General features: G+C 36.7%; 1 protein-coding gene and 2 pseudogenes across 1 annotated transcript; 2 read left to right on the forward strand and 1 right to left on the reverse strand.

Moving 5' to 3' along the window:
* Positions 1–1874: 1874 nt before the first annotated feature.
* Positions 1875–2510, reverse strand: LOC119641023 (annotated as a pseudogene).
* A 105-nt stretch (positions 2511–2615) lies between these two features.
* Positions 2616–3498, forward strand: LOC119641024 (vesicle transport through interaction with t-SNAREs homolog 1A-like). The gene is made up of 3 exons (XM_038039440.1): positions 2616–2677; positions 3004–3071; positions 3317–3498. Exons 1-3 carry the CDS (start codon positions 2616–2618, stop codon positions 3496–3498), a joined length of 312 nt encoding a protein of 103 aa, XP_037895368.1.
* A 5507-nt stretch (positions 3499–9005) lies between these two features.
* On the forward strand, positions 9006–13779 carry LOC119641025 (annotated as a pseudogene).
* Positions 13780–15617: the final 1838 nt, after the last annotated feature.

A 15617-nucleotide genomic window follows, 5' to 3' on the forward strand; every position in this document is an offset into this window, starting at 1 on the left:
TTTTTTCTTTGGGGGGATGTATCACTTAATAGATAAAATCTATTCGAGTTTTTATCTGGCGGCCCCGGGGCCATTATGTCTTATTGTTGTCTATTGTTTATTATTTGTGAAATAACCACTCACTTGAAAAGGTTTGGGAAAATACTGAATAAAGTGTCAGATGTTTTTAATTTTTTTTTTAAAACACGTACGGTATCCGCGATGAACACTTTTCGCAATAAACACACTAAAAGTTCAATAAATTTTAATAAGTTTGAAAACTTTTAAAAACGTATAACGCAATAAAGAAATTAAATAGAAGAATAAATTGCAAAAATTTTTTCACAAAGAGAGAAATATGACCACAGCGGTTGAACAGAGTTGCCGTTTTATATGAGCACATTCGCTAAGATTACTTAATTTTAATACTTATTTTACTCTATTGTTATTTATTTCGCAATAAACTCAGCAAAGACATTTTAGCGAAGACCCGGACCATAAAAACATGATTGCTCAGGAGTGAAGATAGCCCCCATTTTTTCTTTGCTAAAATGTGGGCTAGCTACAGTGGGCTAACTTCACTTCAGTTAAAAATGTGGGTTATCTTGGGGGACTAACTTTATTTTAGTGAAAAGAAAGCTTTGAACTATTCCCGCTTGTGTGTAATAAAGAAAAATATCCGCGATAAACATACAATACTTTCAATTATTTAAAACACAATTTTTGGTTTTAGCAAAACATAATGTTACGTTTTATAATTTCGTCATGATTGATAATAAACGTGTAACTTTGTCCATAAACAGAATAAGATGAAATTTTTTCGTCTGTACATTCCTATATCGCCCTTATAGAAATCGTGTAACAAAACTTTTGAGAATTGTCTTGAGAGAGATTGGAGATTTTTTTGCTTCTCTGACCCTCTCAGCTCAGCAACCTATGTTTTCCACAAAGCCTTAATTTAAAGATAAAAAACGCATATCTACACGTTTCCTTATACGTCTTAGGTCAAAATACAAATCGCATTACAAATGCAAGCAAAAAATTGAAATGCGAATTCATTATTTGCAGAGCAACCTGCAACCTAATGCAACCTGACTATAAATAAATAATTGACGTCGTCAAGGTTATGCTTCGTTAATGCTGTGAAGTTACATGCTAACAATAACGAGAATCCTTCGGTACCAAAAGACGGTAGTCATTAAAAAGCTTTAACAGAAGAAAAAAACTGTAAAGTATCTACATTTCACTCTGTGGATAGATCCGCTTGTTTTATTTATATACTTTACACTTTATGTAATTTTACGCAGAGAAATGAAGAAACAATAACTTATTATGATTTTCGATAGAAAACTAATACATTATGAAGTGCATCCGCCTGACGCAACTCAATGGTCGTTGGTTGAAATATCAAGTGCGGAAGAGTTTTAAATAAAGCTAATAGCCTTTGGAGGCCTAGCGCTTTAAGAATTTAGTCTTAGAATTTATTCTCTGGATAAACTAATAATAATAATATTAATAAGTTGAAGAGGAAGAACTAACATGGCCAGTATTCGCCTGTGGGGTAGGACACGTTTTTTCCATTCATGTCACCTTTTCTTTAAATGTGAAGAAACTTTCTTAACCCTTCCCTGTACATTAAAAGCAAATCTTTAGCAACGGAGCTCCTGCGATCGTCATACACACCTATACTAATAGCGAAAATGAACGTCACCAGAAAAATTGAAGAAAATCTACCCTCATGATGCTAATCATACTCTAAAAAACAGGAGTTATTTCACTCGTCCTAAAAAAACTGTAACGGCGATATTATTCCTACAATAATTTTCAGGTATCCAAAACACAATATGTGGCTCCAGTAAACTTAACTTTAATAAGAGGCTATTTACGAGTTGGAGTTACAAGTGGAACCGACGTCTTGAAGCCTCCATAGAGGGACGCTTATTGGTGATAATCCATACATAGTCACCAGTTTTGTTGCCAAATTTACCTTCCTGAAGTCAGCGCAATTTTAATCTAAAACGTGGACCGAGTTCTCTTAGTTTGGCGCGTTTACCGTATTTCCTAAATTCATATGGCGAAAGAAAATTTAGTCCCGCTGATTATGGAAAGTCGCAACTCATCTTCTCTTAAACTCGGGATCATGATGAAAAAGAGCACCCAACATGCGACCAATTGTAAGGTCTAAGCGTGTCGTAAAATTATTAAGTATTACTTCGGGCCGATGCTTAGTAATTTCCTTATGATCCCTTTTAATATCCGTAGTTAATTTCACATTGGATAATTTGAATGACTAGAAGACCGTTAGGTTTTCTTCTGTCTTCATTGATAATCACAATATCCGTATACTCTTCCCGGATGGCTGATTTGCACATTTTCTTAACGGACTATCGATTGCGCATTTCAACCAAAGCATTAGGAAAAATACGGACCAATTTCAAGCCAAACTTACGAGTCTTTGTGACGGGATTATCGGCAAATGTTATTAAAACTTTCGGTCCATAAATGCGTTCAAAGTACTTCGGTGTTAACATCACCTTCAGTAAGCTTCTTATTACTTTCTTCTTGCTCTCCGTCACTTAAACTGGAATGAATTTAAATTGTCTAATTTTTCCCTCCACCATATATTCATCGCTCAAATGACTCTCAAAATTATCAGAACCAGTGCGCTGGTGTCTTCAAATTACCAAAAACCAAAGTTGTTAGTTGGGCACTCAACCATTTTTGGTAATTTTTTTATTTATTATAAGCGGCTCTGTGCTTTGCCTTTCAACAGGGAAAAGTATTTGTATAAAATTGGTGCCTTTTAGAGTAAGCGTATAAAATTTGGTGCCTTTAAGGGAATTTAGCGAGGGCGTTGTTTAATTTGACAATAAAAATTATGGCAGTCTAATTTTAGGCTAACTTGCCATTTTACCATTTTTACTAGTTTATCAGTTTTACATTGTATACTAGATTATTAATCATAATTATCTGCAAGCTACTGGTTTTCGAGATTGTGGTTATGTAACGTCTGGTACGTACTAGTAAACTGAATTGTGCTCAAGTTGAATTGAAAAGACTGCAAAACGAATACAAAAAAGCAAGAGATGATAGTTTATAACTACAAACTACAAACACAGTATGGCGGAGCTGTTGCATGCCAATATAAAATATTTTTTCAATCTTATGCAAATTCTTACAAAATTGTATAATTTTCGTTTTCGGTTTAAAAACTCCGAAGCGGTAAAACACAATTAACCGCAGTAACGATAATGCTATTGTGGAGCTGGGACGGTTTATTTACCGTATATGTGGAAGTCGGACGGTGATTTACACCATCAAAGATAAATCATATAAGCTTCTCGATCTCGTCTAAGAGAAACCAATGCTGAGTTGGGTCGAGCATCCAGAACGCTAAATTCGACGTGGATGCGAGCAATGCGTCAGAAAGTGGTATTGTATACGGTTGGCGGTTGTTTTGTTGTGGCTGTTGTCGTTAGCATATATTTAACATATTCCTCGAATGCTCGAAAAGCCTAGATAGTTAATCAAAGTAACTTAAAAATAATTTCCAGATTTGTTTTTGTTGTGTGATTTGTTATTATCTTAATAAAAAATTACTTTTGTATTTTATTTTCTTTTGTATTTATTTGAGCGTAACTATAATAGAAGCTAAGTTTTCTAGACCCTAGAAATTTTTCTTCGTACTAAATATTTTTTATAATAATTGGACGATCATGTTTAAATTACATGTAATTTTCTCATTACTTTCTTCTGGAATCGCTAGTGAACGATTCTGTGAAACGTTTTTGTTTACTTTTCATTTCTGTTTAAATAAATGTTGACCCTGTATACATACAATATACATCAACACACATACAGTATACAGCAATTCTCTAGAATTTCACACGTGCTAGTCAGTGTCAATAGTTCTGTTTACTATTAATTTTAAGCAGAGTTGCTATACGTGCGTTAGGATAATAGAGAGAAAATAAACAATAGCTTGGTGCATAATAATCAGGTGTTTCTTTGACATGCTATATTTTAGTAAAAATTTATAAAATATTATAAATTTATGAATGAAAATATTCTTCTACTCTTAGGTTATGGAAATGCGTGCCGATGATCACACTCATATTCATAATATTAAGCTGTGCTATCTTGAGATAGGATGGAAAGCATCGCAATCATTTCGCGATCTCCACGAACTTTTCAGTAAGGGAACAATCAGGGGAAGATCAGGAAGAGGTCGGCCATCGGATTTCGACGACCAGGCACTATTGGCAACCTTGGAAAGGGACGAAAGCTTGGCCACTCGAATGCTGGACGATGTGGGCCATTCAACCATCGTTCGCCGTGTCAAAGCGCTCAAAAAGCAGATGATGACTACGCTCCGGGTTAATCATTTGAAAATTTTACTGTTGAATTTTTATGTTTGCTCTTTCATAAGAAATAATGTTCAAGAACGTCTAATAATTATGCACCAAGCCATTGGAATCACATCAATTTTTAAGTTCATGCAATGTATTTCTGCTATGTTCTCTTAAGAGCTAAAGCTATATCCCTATAAAATTTAGTCTTAATTATCAAGGTTTTGAATTTCCGTTCACTTGTTCTCTGTCTTGTCTTCTTGTTTTTCTGTCTTTTTCTTTCTCTCTCTCTCTCTCTTGTTTTTCTCCTCTTCTTGCTATAGACGTATACATTGTTGAATAGACGAGAGTGAAATAAAATATTTCATTGAAAGGTATAATTAATTTTAATAAAAAAATCTCTCCTTTTCAACTATTTTCTTTATACATTTATTTGTTTAATTCAATAATAATAATTTTTATAAACAAAAATAAGAAAATAAGGAAAATGAAAACAAGGTAAAAATAACAATACACAACCATTGACTTACAAATTTTTGTACAATTAAGCTTAATATGCAAAAACAAAATGTATTACAAATGCATAATACAGAAAACAGTTCTTATATATTTAAAAATAATCGTAACTTTATAGAATTTTCCAAGTAAAAATAAATTAATAGTTTTTATTCAATTGAAGTGAAGGATATGTATGTTAATTCTAACTAAAATACAATTTCCGTAGCTTGAAAAAAAAAAACAATTTAACAAGCAGACTTATAAAAAGTTAAATTGGAGCAAACTTATTATTATTTAATCAGTTCTTAAAAAATTTAGTTGTTAGGTGTTATACTTTTTTAATATTTTTTTTTTTAATTTTTATTTATTTGCGGTATTTGTATACATATGTAACAAGCAGAAGCGCTTCAGATAGACTAATCTTTTGTTATACCGATTCTTCGGACTCATTTTCGGAATAGATCTAAGCTTGTCTGCCCGTGAACTTTTTTGTTCACGCTGCAGGTGGTGATTTTTGAGATATTGTGATGGACGAACGCTATTGAAAATGGTTTGGATCGGTCCACTTTTTCAAGCACACCCTCATATAATACCCTATTTGGAAAAGTCGTTATGTGGAAAAAATTTCAATTTCCAAAATTTTTTGACGAAAGTGACTAAGTAATAGTATTGTTACGGAAATCCCAAATGTCATTTTCTACAACCAAATTTACATTCGCAAGACGTCATGTGGCTGCAGACCGATGAAAACGATTAGCGGAAAAGCAGACAGGTAGAAGCAAAGTGCATATTCGCAGGCGCGTCATGCAGCTGCAGACCGATGAAAACGATTACCGACAAAAGCAGGTTAACGAATTAAAAATCAAGTCATAAAATTAGGTGCTAGTAATACGATGGCAAAAATGTATAAAAATAGAATATTTATAAAAGACAGGAGAGTAGAAAAAGAATATTTGCGTTAAGCAGTCGAAAGTATTGCCAAAAATAATTTGTAAATAATCTTACATTTAAAGAAATATAATTGTAAATAAAAGAACTTTGAAGTGTATATCTCTTGTACAAAATATCCGCGATCCAGTGATACGGACTGTATCTTAGAAAAGCGAATTTCATAACAATTGGTGTCAAAAGTGAACCGAGAGAAATGGTGAAATTAGAAGAACTCAAAGTGGATCAGCTCAAACAGGAGCTGGAAAAAAAAACCTTCGCACAATCGGTCCCAAAGCTGAATTAAAACAAAGACTGGTCGAACAGCTAGAGAAGAACGGACAGGACCCGTCGATACTTGAATTCGAATATAATATCGAGGGAAGGGAGCAAGTCGACAACTTGGGAGGAACAGAAAATGCAGCTGCAAAACAGAGCGAAGGAAAAGGCGAAGATAGCGCAAGTTTTTCAAACATAATGCAGTTTTTACAACAAATGCAACAACAAGCCCAACAACAAATGCAACAACAAACGGAACAGATAGAATCAAAAATTGACGAGAAAATACAGGAAAACCAACAACAAATGCAACAACAAACGTAACAAATGCAACAAGAAATGCAACAACAAACGGAACAAATAGAATCAAAAATTGACGAGAAAATACAGGAAAATCAACGCATCTTGCGAACACATATAAACGAAACACATGGGCAATTGGATGCCAAAATAAATGCGCAGGAAGAGAATGCAGACGCCTTCAAAAAGGAAATAAAAGCCTTAAAAAAAGAAGTGGCTAAGCTACAAACTAACGACATAACCGCCAGCTCTATCAAAGTAAAAACACCCCTATTTGACGGCACCACTAACTTCAACGCATTGAAGCTACAATTTGGTATTGTTGCAACAAAAAATATGTGGGATGGTGACGATAAAGCAGTCGCCTTAGTAACTTCCTTAAGAGGAGCAGCAGCGGAAATTATCCAGATAATCCCAGAAGGAAAAAGAACGGAATTCGCGGAAATTATGGATGCATTGGAAAGGAAATATGGTAGCACACATGTGAAGGAGGTAAGCCATCTAGAGTTGTCTTCGCGCTGCCAGAAACTGAACGAAAGGATCCAAGATTACGCTACCGAAATCGAACGTATGGCCAATCTCGCTTATATCGATGTGCCCAACGCCGTGCTGGAACGATTGAAAATCGACGCCTTTGTTAGAGGACTTCGTGACGCGGAGCTTAAAAAAACTATAGGGACGTCACCTAAAACAACGCTTACGGAAACGCTTGGCTTCGCACTTACACAAGAAGTAGTGTGCTATGGACGTCAAGCATGAAAGTGAGACGCACGGAAATTACCAGCGAGAGCGATAATTTGGATGTGGTCTGCGCTGCGCTTCGACAAGTCCTGCGCGGAAATAAGCAAGTGTCGGGTTCAAAAACACACAGCTGTTCTGTCTGCCAAAAACCTGGGCATTTTGCACGGGAATGTCGACCAAAGCACAAAAGAATACATTCCACGTTACCTACACGGAATTTTAGTGATGGTGCTAGCGAAATATCCAACAAACAAGCGTTAAACTAAAAAGAGTCAGCACAGCGGGGCAACGGCTGACTCAGAAATTTAGTAGCCCTATGCTCGTTATTACTCAAGCAAAAAGAAGTAATAGCAGCATAACGATCGATGGGAAGATCCAGGGCTGTAGCTGCATCATCACGCTGGACACTGGTGCTTCGCATTCAATCATCAACAGTACAATCGTCAAATAAAAATTTGACCCGTTAGGGGGAGCACGATTCCGAACGGCAACTGGTGAGGAAGCTGCTATTAAAGGTAAAATTATGAGAAAAATTTCAATCAGCGATGTTTCGATGAAATATGAATTTGTGGTGGCTGATATAATGGACGAGGTAATATTGGGGATGGATTTTGTGGCAAAACATGTCTTCGTACTGGATATGAAAAGGCAAGTGTTACAAGACGCTAATGTGACTTTACCGTTGACTTTAGGATACGACAGACAAGCCGAAGTGATACAAGTTGTAGTACAACGACAACAGAAGATGCCTCCAAACTGTGAGGCAATAGTGTGGGCCGCAGCTACCGAGGAGCTAAGGCTAAACAAGATATGGGTTGTCGAGCCGAGTAAAAAATGTACGAAAGACAACATCATCATAGGAAAAGCGGTTGTAACACCGGTCAACAATTTAATACCAGTACGGCTATTAAACCCAACCAGCGTTACAGCAAAAATTCGCAAAAGGGACATTATAGCGCAATGCCAAAAAGTCGAGTATGTAGTAAATCATCAAGTCGAAATTCCGAAAACATTTCCAATGGTGTACCCAGAGGCTGAATTTCTCATAAAAAGATGGATTAGCAATCTGGATGAGCAGCATAAGAAATATGCCGAAAAGCTTTTGCTGGGAAAGTGGTCCGTCTTTGCCGGCGGTACGGATTCAAACGGCGAAGCATATAATCAACAAAGCAGGAGCTGATCCGATTCGGAAACGGCTTAGAAGAATTCCACTGGCAAAAAGAGGAGAAGTGGTGGACTTAATCAAAGACATGCAAGAGCGAAAAGTTATCGAACCATCGAATAGTCTTTGGTGTTCGCCAGTGGTTCTTGTTAAATAAAAAATGGATCTACCAGATTTTGTGTGGATTACAGCAAGTTGAACCAAGAAAGATAGCTACCCTTTGCCTAGGATCGACGACCTTAGACACTTTGCCAGGTTCGCAATGATTCTCAACCTTAGATTTGAAGTGTGGGTACTGGCAGGTTGAGGTTGCCGAACATGACAAGGAAAAGACCGCATTTTCCGCTGGCGACGGCTTTTATCAGTTTACCGTAATGACGTTCGGATTATGCAATGCGCCTGCCACATTTGAGCGCCTAATGTACTGCGTGCTAAAAGGGCTGCACTGGAAGACATGCCTAGTGTAATTGGGTGACATCATTGTCATTGTTAAAGATTTCAAGGAACACCTAAAAAATCTGGGAAATATTTTTCCCCGATCGAAAAATGTGTGTTCTTTGGGATAGAAGTGACATACCTTGGGCACAAGGTCTCTACGACAGGAATTCATACGGATAAAGAGAAAATCCGAGCAGTAAAAGTTTGGCCACGACCAAAGAATTTGCACAAAGTTCGCAGTTTCCTAGGGCTATGTACATACTACCGCAGATTCGTCCCCAGGTTCGCCACGGACTGCATTACCTTACGAAGAAATATCGATAAAATGTAATATGGAGCCCAACGGCAGGTTTTCGAAGGAAGACATGCGCGGTGCCCAAATGGCTGACAAAGCTTTAAACGCAATATTAAAGACCTCAGAAAAGGAGGAGCGTCCTACCTGGGAAGAGATTTCAAGAGAAAGTCCGATTACGAAGGCGTATTGTGCTCAGTGGCAAAGCCTCACCGTTGAAGATGGATGCTTGTGGCGCATAAGGCATAGTGAAGATGCTTCATGGGCTAAGAAATTACTGGTGGTCCCATAAGCGAGAACTCATGAAATTATAAAGGCGAATGACCAAGCAGAGGGCGTCTTGGCATAACAAAAACCGTGGAGAAGATCAAGGAAAATTTTTATTGGATAGGCATCAAGGATTCCGTACCTGCATGGATTCGCAACTGCGATCGAAGCAGCAAATAAAGAGACCCGAAAAGTAAGCCGCGAGGGTGCTTGCAGCAGTGTAACGTAGGTGCACCGTTCGAAAGAATCGCAATGGAAATTGCTGGACCATTTCCAGCCAGCAATGCAGGAAATAAATACATACTGCCATTGATTACTTCAGTAAATGGTTAGAAGTATACCCCATAGCTAACCCAAGAGCAAAGACAACAGCCAAAGTATTCGTCAATAATTGGGTTACGCGGTTTGGAACCCCCATCGAGCTGCATTTAGACCAAGGTAGGAACTTTTATTCTTCGATATTTCAAGAGGTTTGCCAAATATTTGGCATTAATAAAACTAGAACGACTGCGCTGCATCCTCAGTCTGACGGAATGGTCGAAAGATTTAATCGAACGCTCCAAGAACATCTAAGAAAAGTCATCGACGACAATCAGCAGGACTGGGACGAACACATACCAATCTTTTTAATGGCATACAGGTCGGCAGGGCACAACACCACTGCTCTACCCCCGGCGCAGATTTTGTTCGGGTCTAATCTGAGGCTACCAGCAGACTTAAAATTCGGGACACCGCCTAATGTCCAAAGGACCTAGACCGAATATGTTGCTAGATTGAGAGTGATATTGGATAACATGCACCGACAGGTTCGAAATAGAACGCAAATCGTAAGTGACAGGATGAAAGCAAGATACGATCTGAGGGCTAATGCTGACGGATTTAAGGAAGGGGATTTAGTGCTATTGTACAGTCGTTTGCGTAAAAAAGGTATGTCACCAAAACTGCGATGTAACTGGGAAGGTCCGTACAAAATCATCACAAGGATAAATGACGTGGTCTACCGAATACGAAAACATCCCGGAGGCAGAAATAGATTCAAAGTGGTACACCTGGACCGACTGACCGTATATCGGAACGACTTGTTCGGGACGAACAAGATCAAGATCAAACACAAAATTCATGTAAAAGCGCATAACATTATATTGACTGACAGAGCATCATCTTCGTCTGACGCGAAACATTGCCACGCTCATAATATAATTAATGTTACGGAAATCCTAAATCCTGTTTATTCTAACTAAGTAATAAAATCCCTAAAGAGGAAAAAACTAAATGCACATTCGCAGCGCGTCAAGCACCTGCCGGCCGAGGAAAACGAGTACCAGAGAAGCAGGTTAACGAATTAAAAATGAAAATATGAAGTTAGATACTAGTAATATGATGGTAAAAGTATATAAATAGAATATCTGTGGAAGGCGGGGTTAGTAGAAAAAGAGTATTTGCGTTAGGCAGTCGAAAGTATTGCCAAAAATAATTTGTAAATAATCCTACATGAAAAGAATGAAAGAATTGTAAATAGAAGAACTTTGAAGTGTATTTTTCTTGTACAAAATATCCGCGATCCAGTGATGCCGGTTGTATCTTAGAAAAGAGAATTTTGATATTCTAAATTGGTGTGAAAACTTTGATTCGGTTCCCGCAATTTTTTGAACCTCATCTCATATAACAAAGACTGAACTTCATATGACAAAAATGTAGAGTTTTCAATGCTTTATGCTGAAAGTCAGATCGTAGTAGTAATTTGAAATAAAGAAAATTTACTGTACCAAATTTGGACTATCGCGGCCGATTTTTCGGATCGCACCCTTTATAAGGAGTTTCACGAAAATTCGCTATTTATATTAAATTAACCCATAGAAGCAATTTGATATAAAAATTAACTTTACAAAATTTGGACCACTTTTTTATCCTACCCTATATAAGAATTTTCGCGAAAACTTTTGTTTATTAGGGCAAAAGAATCTGAGTTTTATTATGTTATGATGAAAATTCACCCATAACAGTAATGTGAATTAACTGTTCCGCATTTTGAACATTTCCCTCAATTTTTGAACCTCTTGGCAACAAACATTGTTCGGGGAAGTAAGCCTTTATTTTCAAAGAGGTGTAATTTTTAATGTACAGTTCGATCAAAGTAGTGTAGGGTATTTAATAGTCAGCCCGGCCCGACTTCACTTGTTTATTTTAGAATTGACGTGTTTTACTCATCGTTAAACTTATTAACTGTTCTCAAGGAAAATGATTAAAAATTTTTTAATCGTTTGAAGCCGATCTTTTGATATTCTATGCCTTTTTCAGGGGGTTTTCCCGATTGGTCGAAGTCATGGCGTTATTTGACAAAAATTCACAATTTGGCCAAACTGCATTCCTGGCAACTTATTGGTTGCATAGATCGTCGTACGTTGACCTCAATCATTTACATGCATTGATAATTTTTTTGGTGGTTTTGAGAACTGTAGATATGAAAATTTCTCCGGTAGGTAATATTGGGCTCTTTCATAAACGTTTTGGTAACCTGATAAAGATAGAACGGTTGTATCGTATTAATTGTTGGCGGAAGGCGTTATTGAACGTGGCATGAAAAAAGAAGTAGAAGCTCTATCAATACCTGAGCTCATGGCTTCTCAACTTGTCGAAAAGAGAGTATTTGCAAATAAATATTTGGGAGAAAAGCAAAAATTTGAATCGTATTTGGTTAGTAGATGTAGGCGAATTATCACTAAATGTTAAACAAATATCATCATGCTAGTGCGAACTCGCCATAAGAGTGGTTTATTAACAATAGCGGCAACTTGCAAGAATTTTGAAAATAATAACCGAACTCTCTAAAAGTCTGTTTACATATACTCGGGAGAAGTCGCTGATAAGAACGCATTGTTCTCTACGTAGCAATGAGGAGCGTAAAATCTGGTAAAGTTAATAGCCGGACTAATATGCTTTTCAAAAACAGCACCGGTAAAGCAATAAGTAAATTTCCACCCGTAACTTTTTGTAATCTATTAACTTGAATTGCAGAAAGTACGAGCTCGTTTACGTAAAGTAATAAAATGAACTAGGACGTACTTTAATCAGAGAAGGGGATCCTCCATCTGTAGTGTATTTTATATTAACTGGTGAAGTGGAAGTCAGGAAAAAATTTTATGATCATGTCATACATTAACAAACAAAATTTAAAAAAAAAGCAAAAAAATTATTTTTTGCCTCATTCTCAGATAGTCGGGAAATGCGTGAATAAAATTCAGATGCTAAACGCCCCTGGCGAGTGTGTGGGCGACATAGAATTCATTGAAGGATGTTTAAGAACGCAAACACTAACCACCACTGGTTTAGAAAAAAATGCATTTTATCATAAATTTTTCTACGATTTTTAAAATTATTTTCCATCTATCAGTTGCTCAATTTTCTCTAAGTAATTGTTGATTATATGTTCATTATTTTGTGTCCGTGCTTCTTTAGTTATCCGTCATAATTACTATTCGCTAGAATTACACCATCACTATATTCGCTGTTTGTTGCAAAATTTCGAGCTCATCATGGTCCGGTCATATCGAAGCCGACGCAATAAAGTTTAAAGTTCTTTTATTTTTCGGCTTGAGGTACGTTGCATGTATTTTTATTTGCGCGGTTTTATGGAGAAGAATACGAAAGATGGATGGGAAATAGACATTCTATGTTATGGTAAAGCAAAGCTCGTCTTTCACGTGTATTAATTTGATAGTACCGAATAATATTTTGGCGAAGCCCACATAAAAGCTACTATATATGAGTTGTAGGCTGTAAATATTATACCAAAAAGAAAGACGAAGATAAAGTTTACTCGCATGCCACAGGCAATGCAATGCGTTTTATACGAAACAGGAATGCGGATATAATGTTGCCTGGAAGCGGAGAATCGTGCATTGATCCACTATCAATTGCTGGGTTTTGCAGAATACGGGCCTTAAGTACTGCTTTTAACGAAATTCCAAGCCAAACCTCGCGACCTTTTGACAAGAATCGCGATGGGTTCGTTATGGGCGAAGGTGCTGCAATATTGCTATTGAAAGAACTAGAACATGCCCTGCAACGTAAAGCAAACATTTTAGGAGAAATTTTGGGCTACGAGTTGGTGACGCCTATCATATCACTTAAAAAAGATGGGCACATAGCTAAAGACGACGTGACATATGTTAACGCACATGCCACTTCCACACCTGCGGGAGATCGTTTTGAGGCCCAAACCATACACAAAGTTTTCGGCGATCATGTTAATAAACTTAGAGTGTCCTCAACGAAAGGTCACCATGGCCATCTCCTAGGTTCCTCTGGGAACCTGGATTTTAATAAAAGCTCTCGCCGCTCACAAAATACCACTTTCGTTAAATATAGAAGAATTAGGTAAAGACATATGTGTAAATTTAGTAACTAAACCAGAAATATGGGGTCATGACAGTCAACAAAGACGAGTTGCTTTAAAGAACCCTTTGGGTTTCGGAGGCGCAAATCCATCGTTGTGTATAGCTAGTTATATTAGCTGCGCATCAATGATAAAGTTTACATTTTTCTGAATTTCATTTCGATATACAAATTACAATGTAAATAGTAATGTAGCAACAAGATTTACATACAAATATTTATTCTTAAGCAAATATACGACATTTAAATGAATGGAAAATCTCGGTCGTCGTCCCCTAATGAAGGCTTATTGAAGCACATCTTTGAACGTTGTAGATATTTTCTAGAAATAATAGAATATTTATTGTCAAATATTCCAAAACATATATATTTGTTAACACAATGAGCGAAAATGCATACCAAATTAGATCAACCAGAAGCTTCCCAAATACGTAGTCTATGATATGCGTGTTTAATAAAAGTTTTGTGGGTTAAATTTTAATTAATGCAAACACCTACCGTCCCGTAATATATCGTTTGAAATATGAAATGATGTAACTGTAAATAATGGTAGATACAACTTTTTGCAATATAATCGAATAAGGACGAATACATTTCGTTTAGACATCCATGATACCAGATATCCGCTGTCGTTTATGATAAATTCAAGGTCGACACAAGCATCTAATTTTTTTTTGGTGCAAAAAGCTTGAATGTCTTGCAATGATGTGCCCTTTAAAGATAATACACATATTCTGGAGATTTTTCCTTCCCTTATAGCTGTAGTCGTATTTTCCGAACTTTGTAAGTTATAATAATTCGTTACAGGAGGAATATGTAATATACCTCTGTTTATATAGACGCAGTCTGATATTATTTGAATCGTTTCATACATCAAACCCTTCAGAAAAATTATTTTAATTTAAACGATTGAAGTTTATTGTACTGGTGAACCAAAAACAAATAGAAGCACCGTAGTGCACCAGTGGGCCCACGATTAAATAATCTATATCACTTCGCTTAGTACAGTTAGTCATATAATGACTTTTCAAAATAATGTGCGGATGTGACCCGATCCGAACTATCTCCAATTATATTCGCCTCTGGGGCAAAGCATGTTAATGCAGCAAATTTGATAAAAACATCTTAAACGTTTGCAGTCGTTAGTATGTTACTCACAAGAAAACAAGGCGAATAGACGGACTGAGGAGCTTAAATCGATTTAGAAAATGATTCGGAATCAATCGGTATAATAAAAGTTGAGTCCATCTCAGGTTCTTCTGTGTGTTACACAAGTTTAATATACCCGGTACCATCATCGGTGTGGGATATGACAATAGGAGTTTTTGCAAGCAGGTTGACATTGAAAATGTGTCAATGTGCTTACGATACACATTTCTGTTTTGGGTATTGATCGTTCATTACTCATATATTGCAGCGGATATAACCTTTTGCTTTTTTACTTGTTTTGGTCAGTTTTCACCGGTTCACTGTCGATTTGACTCTTGAGTGTAATGATAAACATTGCGTCCATCGTCCCATTGCAGATGAGAAAATCCATTTATTTCACCTAAACGGGGCTAAATAGTGCTCTGAATTATCAACATCTTCTTGGCAAAAGTGAGCGAACGCGGCACCTATCTCACTTTTCGGTTTTCAACACAGATTTTGTATATTTTGTTTATGTTTTTTTCGGGAACAGCTGTTAATTACGAGCGATCAGAGCGCTCAGCATAGTGGGTTTTCTTAGGACTTTGCTTAAAACTAGCCAACCACAAACAAATTTTTTTTTTCGACAATCGAAATTTTTCATAACAAGTTTGAAGTCAAGAATCGTCATTCAAAGTTTTGCATTGTTTCGAAAATAGCATCACCGAAACCATTGTAATCGTCAGAATGTCATGAAATTCCGACATGTATGGACGTTAGCAAACCCACACACCACAAGAACAATATGTTAATATTCTGTTTAAAAAAAGTACCGAAAATTGTTACAAATATCGTGTTGAGC

The sequence above is a fragment of the Glossina fuscipes genome, unplaced genomic scaffold, assembly GCF_014805625.2.
Source record: "Glossina fuscipes isolate IAEA_lab_2018 unplaced genomic scaffold, Yale_Gfus_2 133, whole genome shotgun sequence".
Classification (NCBI taxonomy): domain Eukaryota; kingdom Metazoa; phylum Arthropoda; class Insecta; order Diptera; family Glossinidae; genus Glossina; species Glossina fuscipes.

Bases quoted from the DNA above. Each gene is read 5' to 3' on its own strand.
- LOC119641024 (XM_038039440.1), top strand. From the start codon at position 2,616: ATGACTCTCAAAATTATCAGAACCAGTGCGCTGGTGTCTTCAAATTAC. The intron at 2,678-3,003 runs GTTAGTTGGGCA...GGTACGTACTAG, and splicing joins AATTACCAAAAACCAAAGTT to TAAACTGAATTGTGCTCAAG. The intron at 3,072-3,316 runs GTTTATAACTAC...AAATCATATAAG, and splicing joins CAAAAAAGCAAGAGATGATA to CTTCTCGATCTCGTCTAAGA.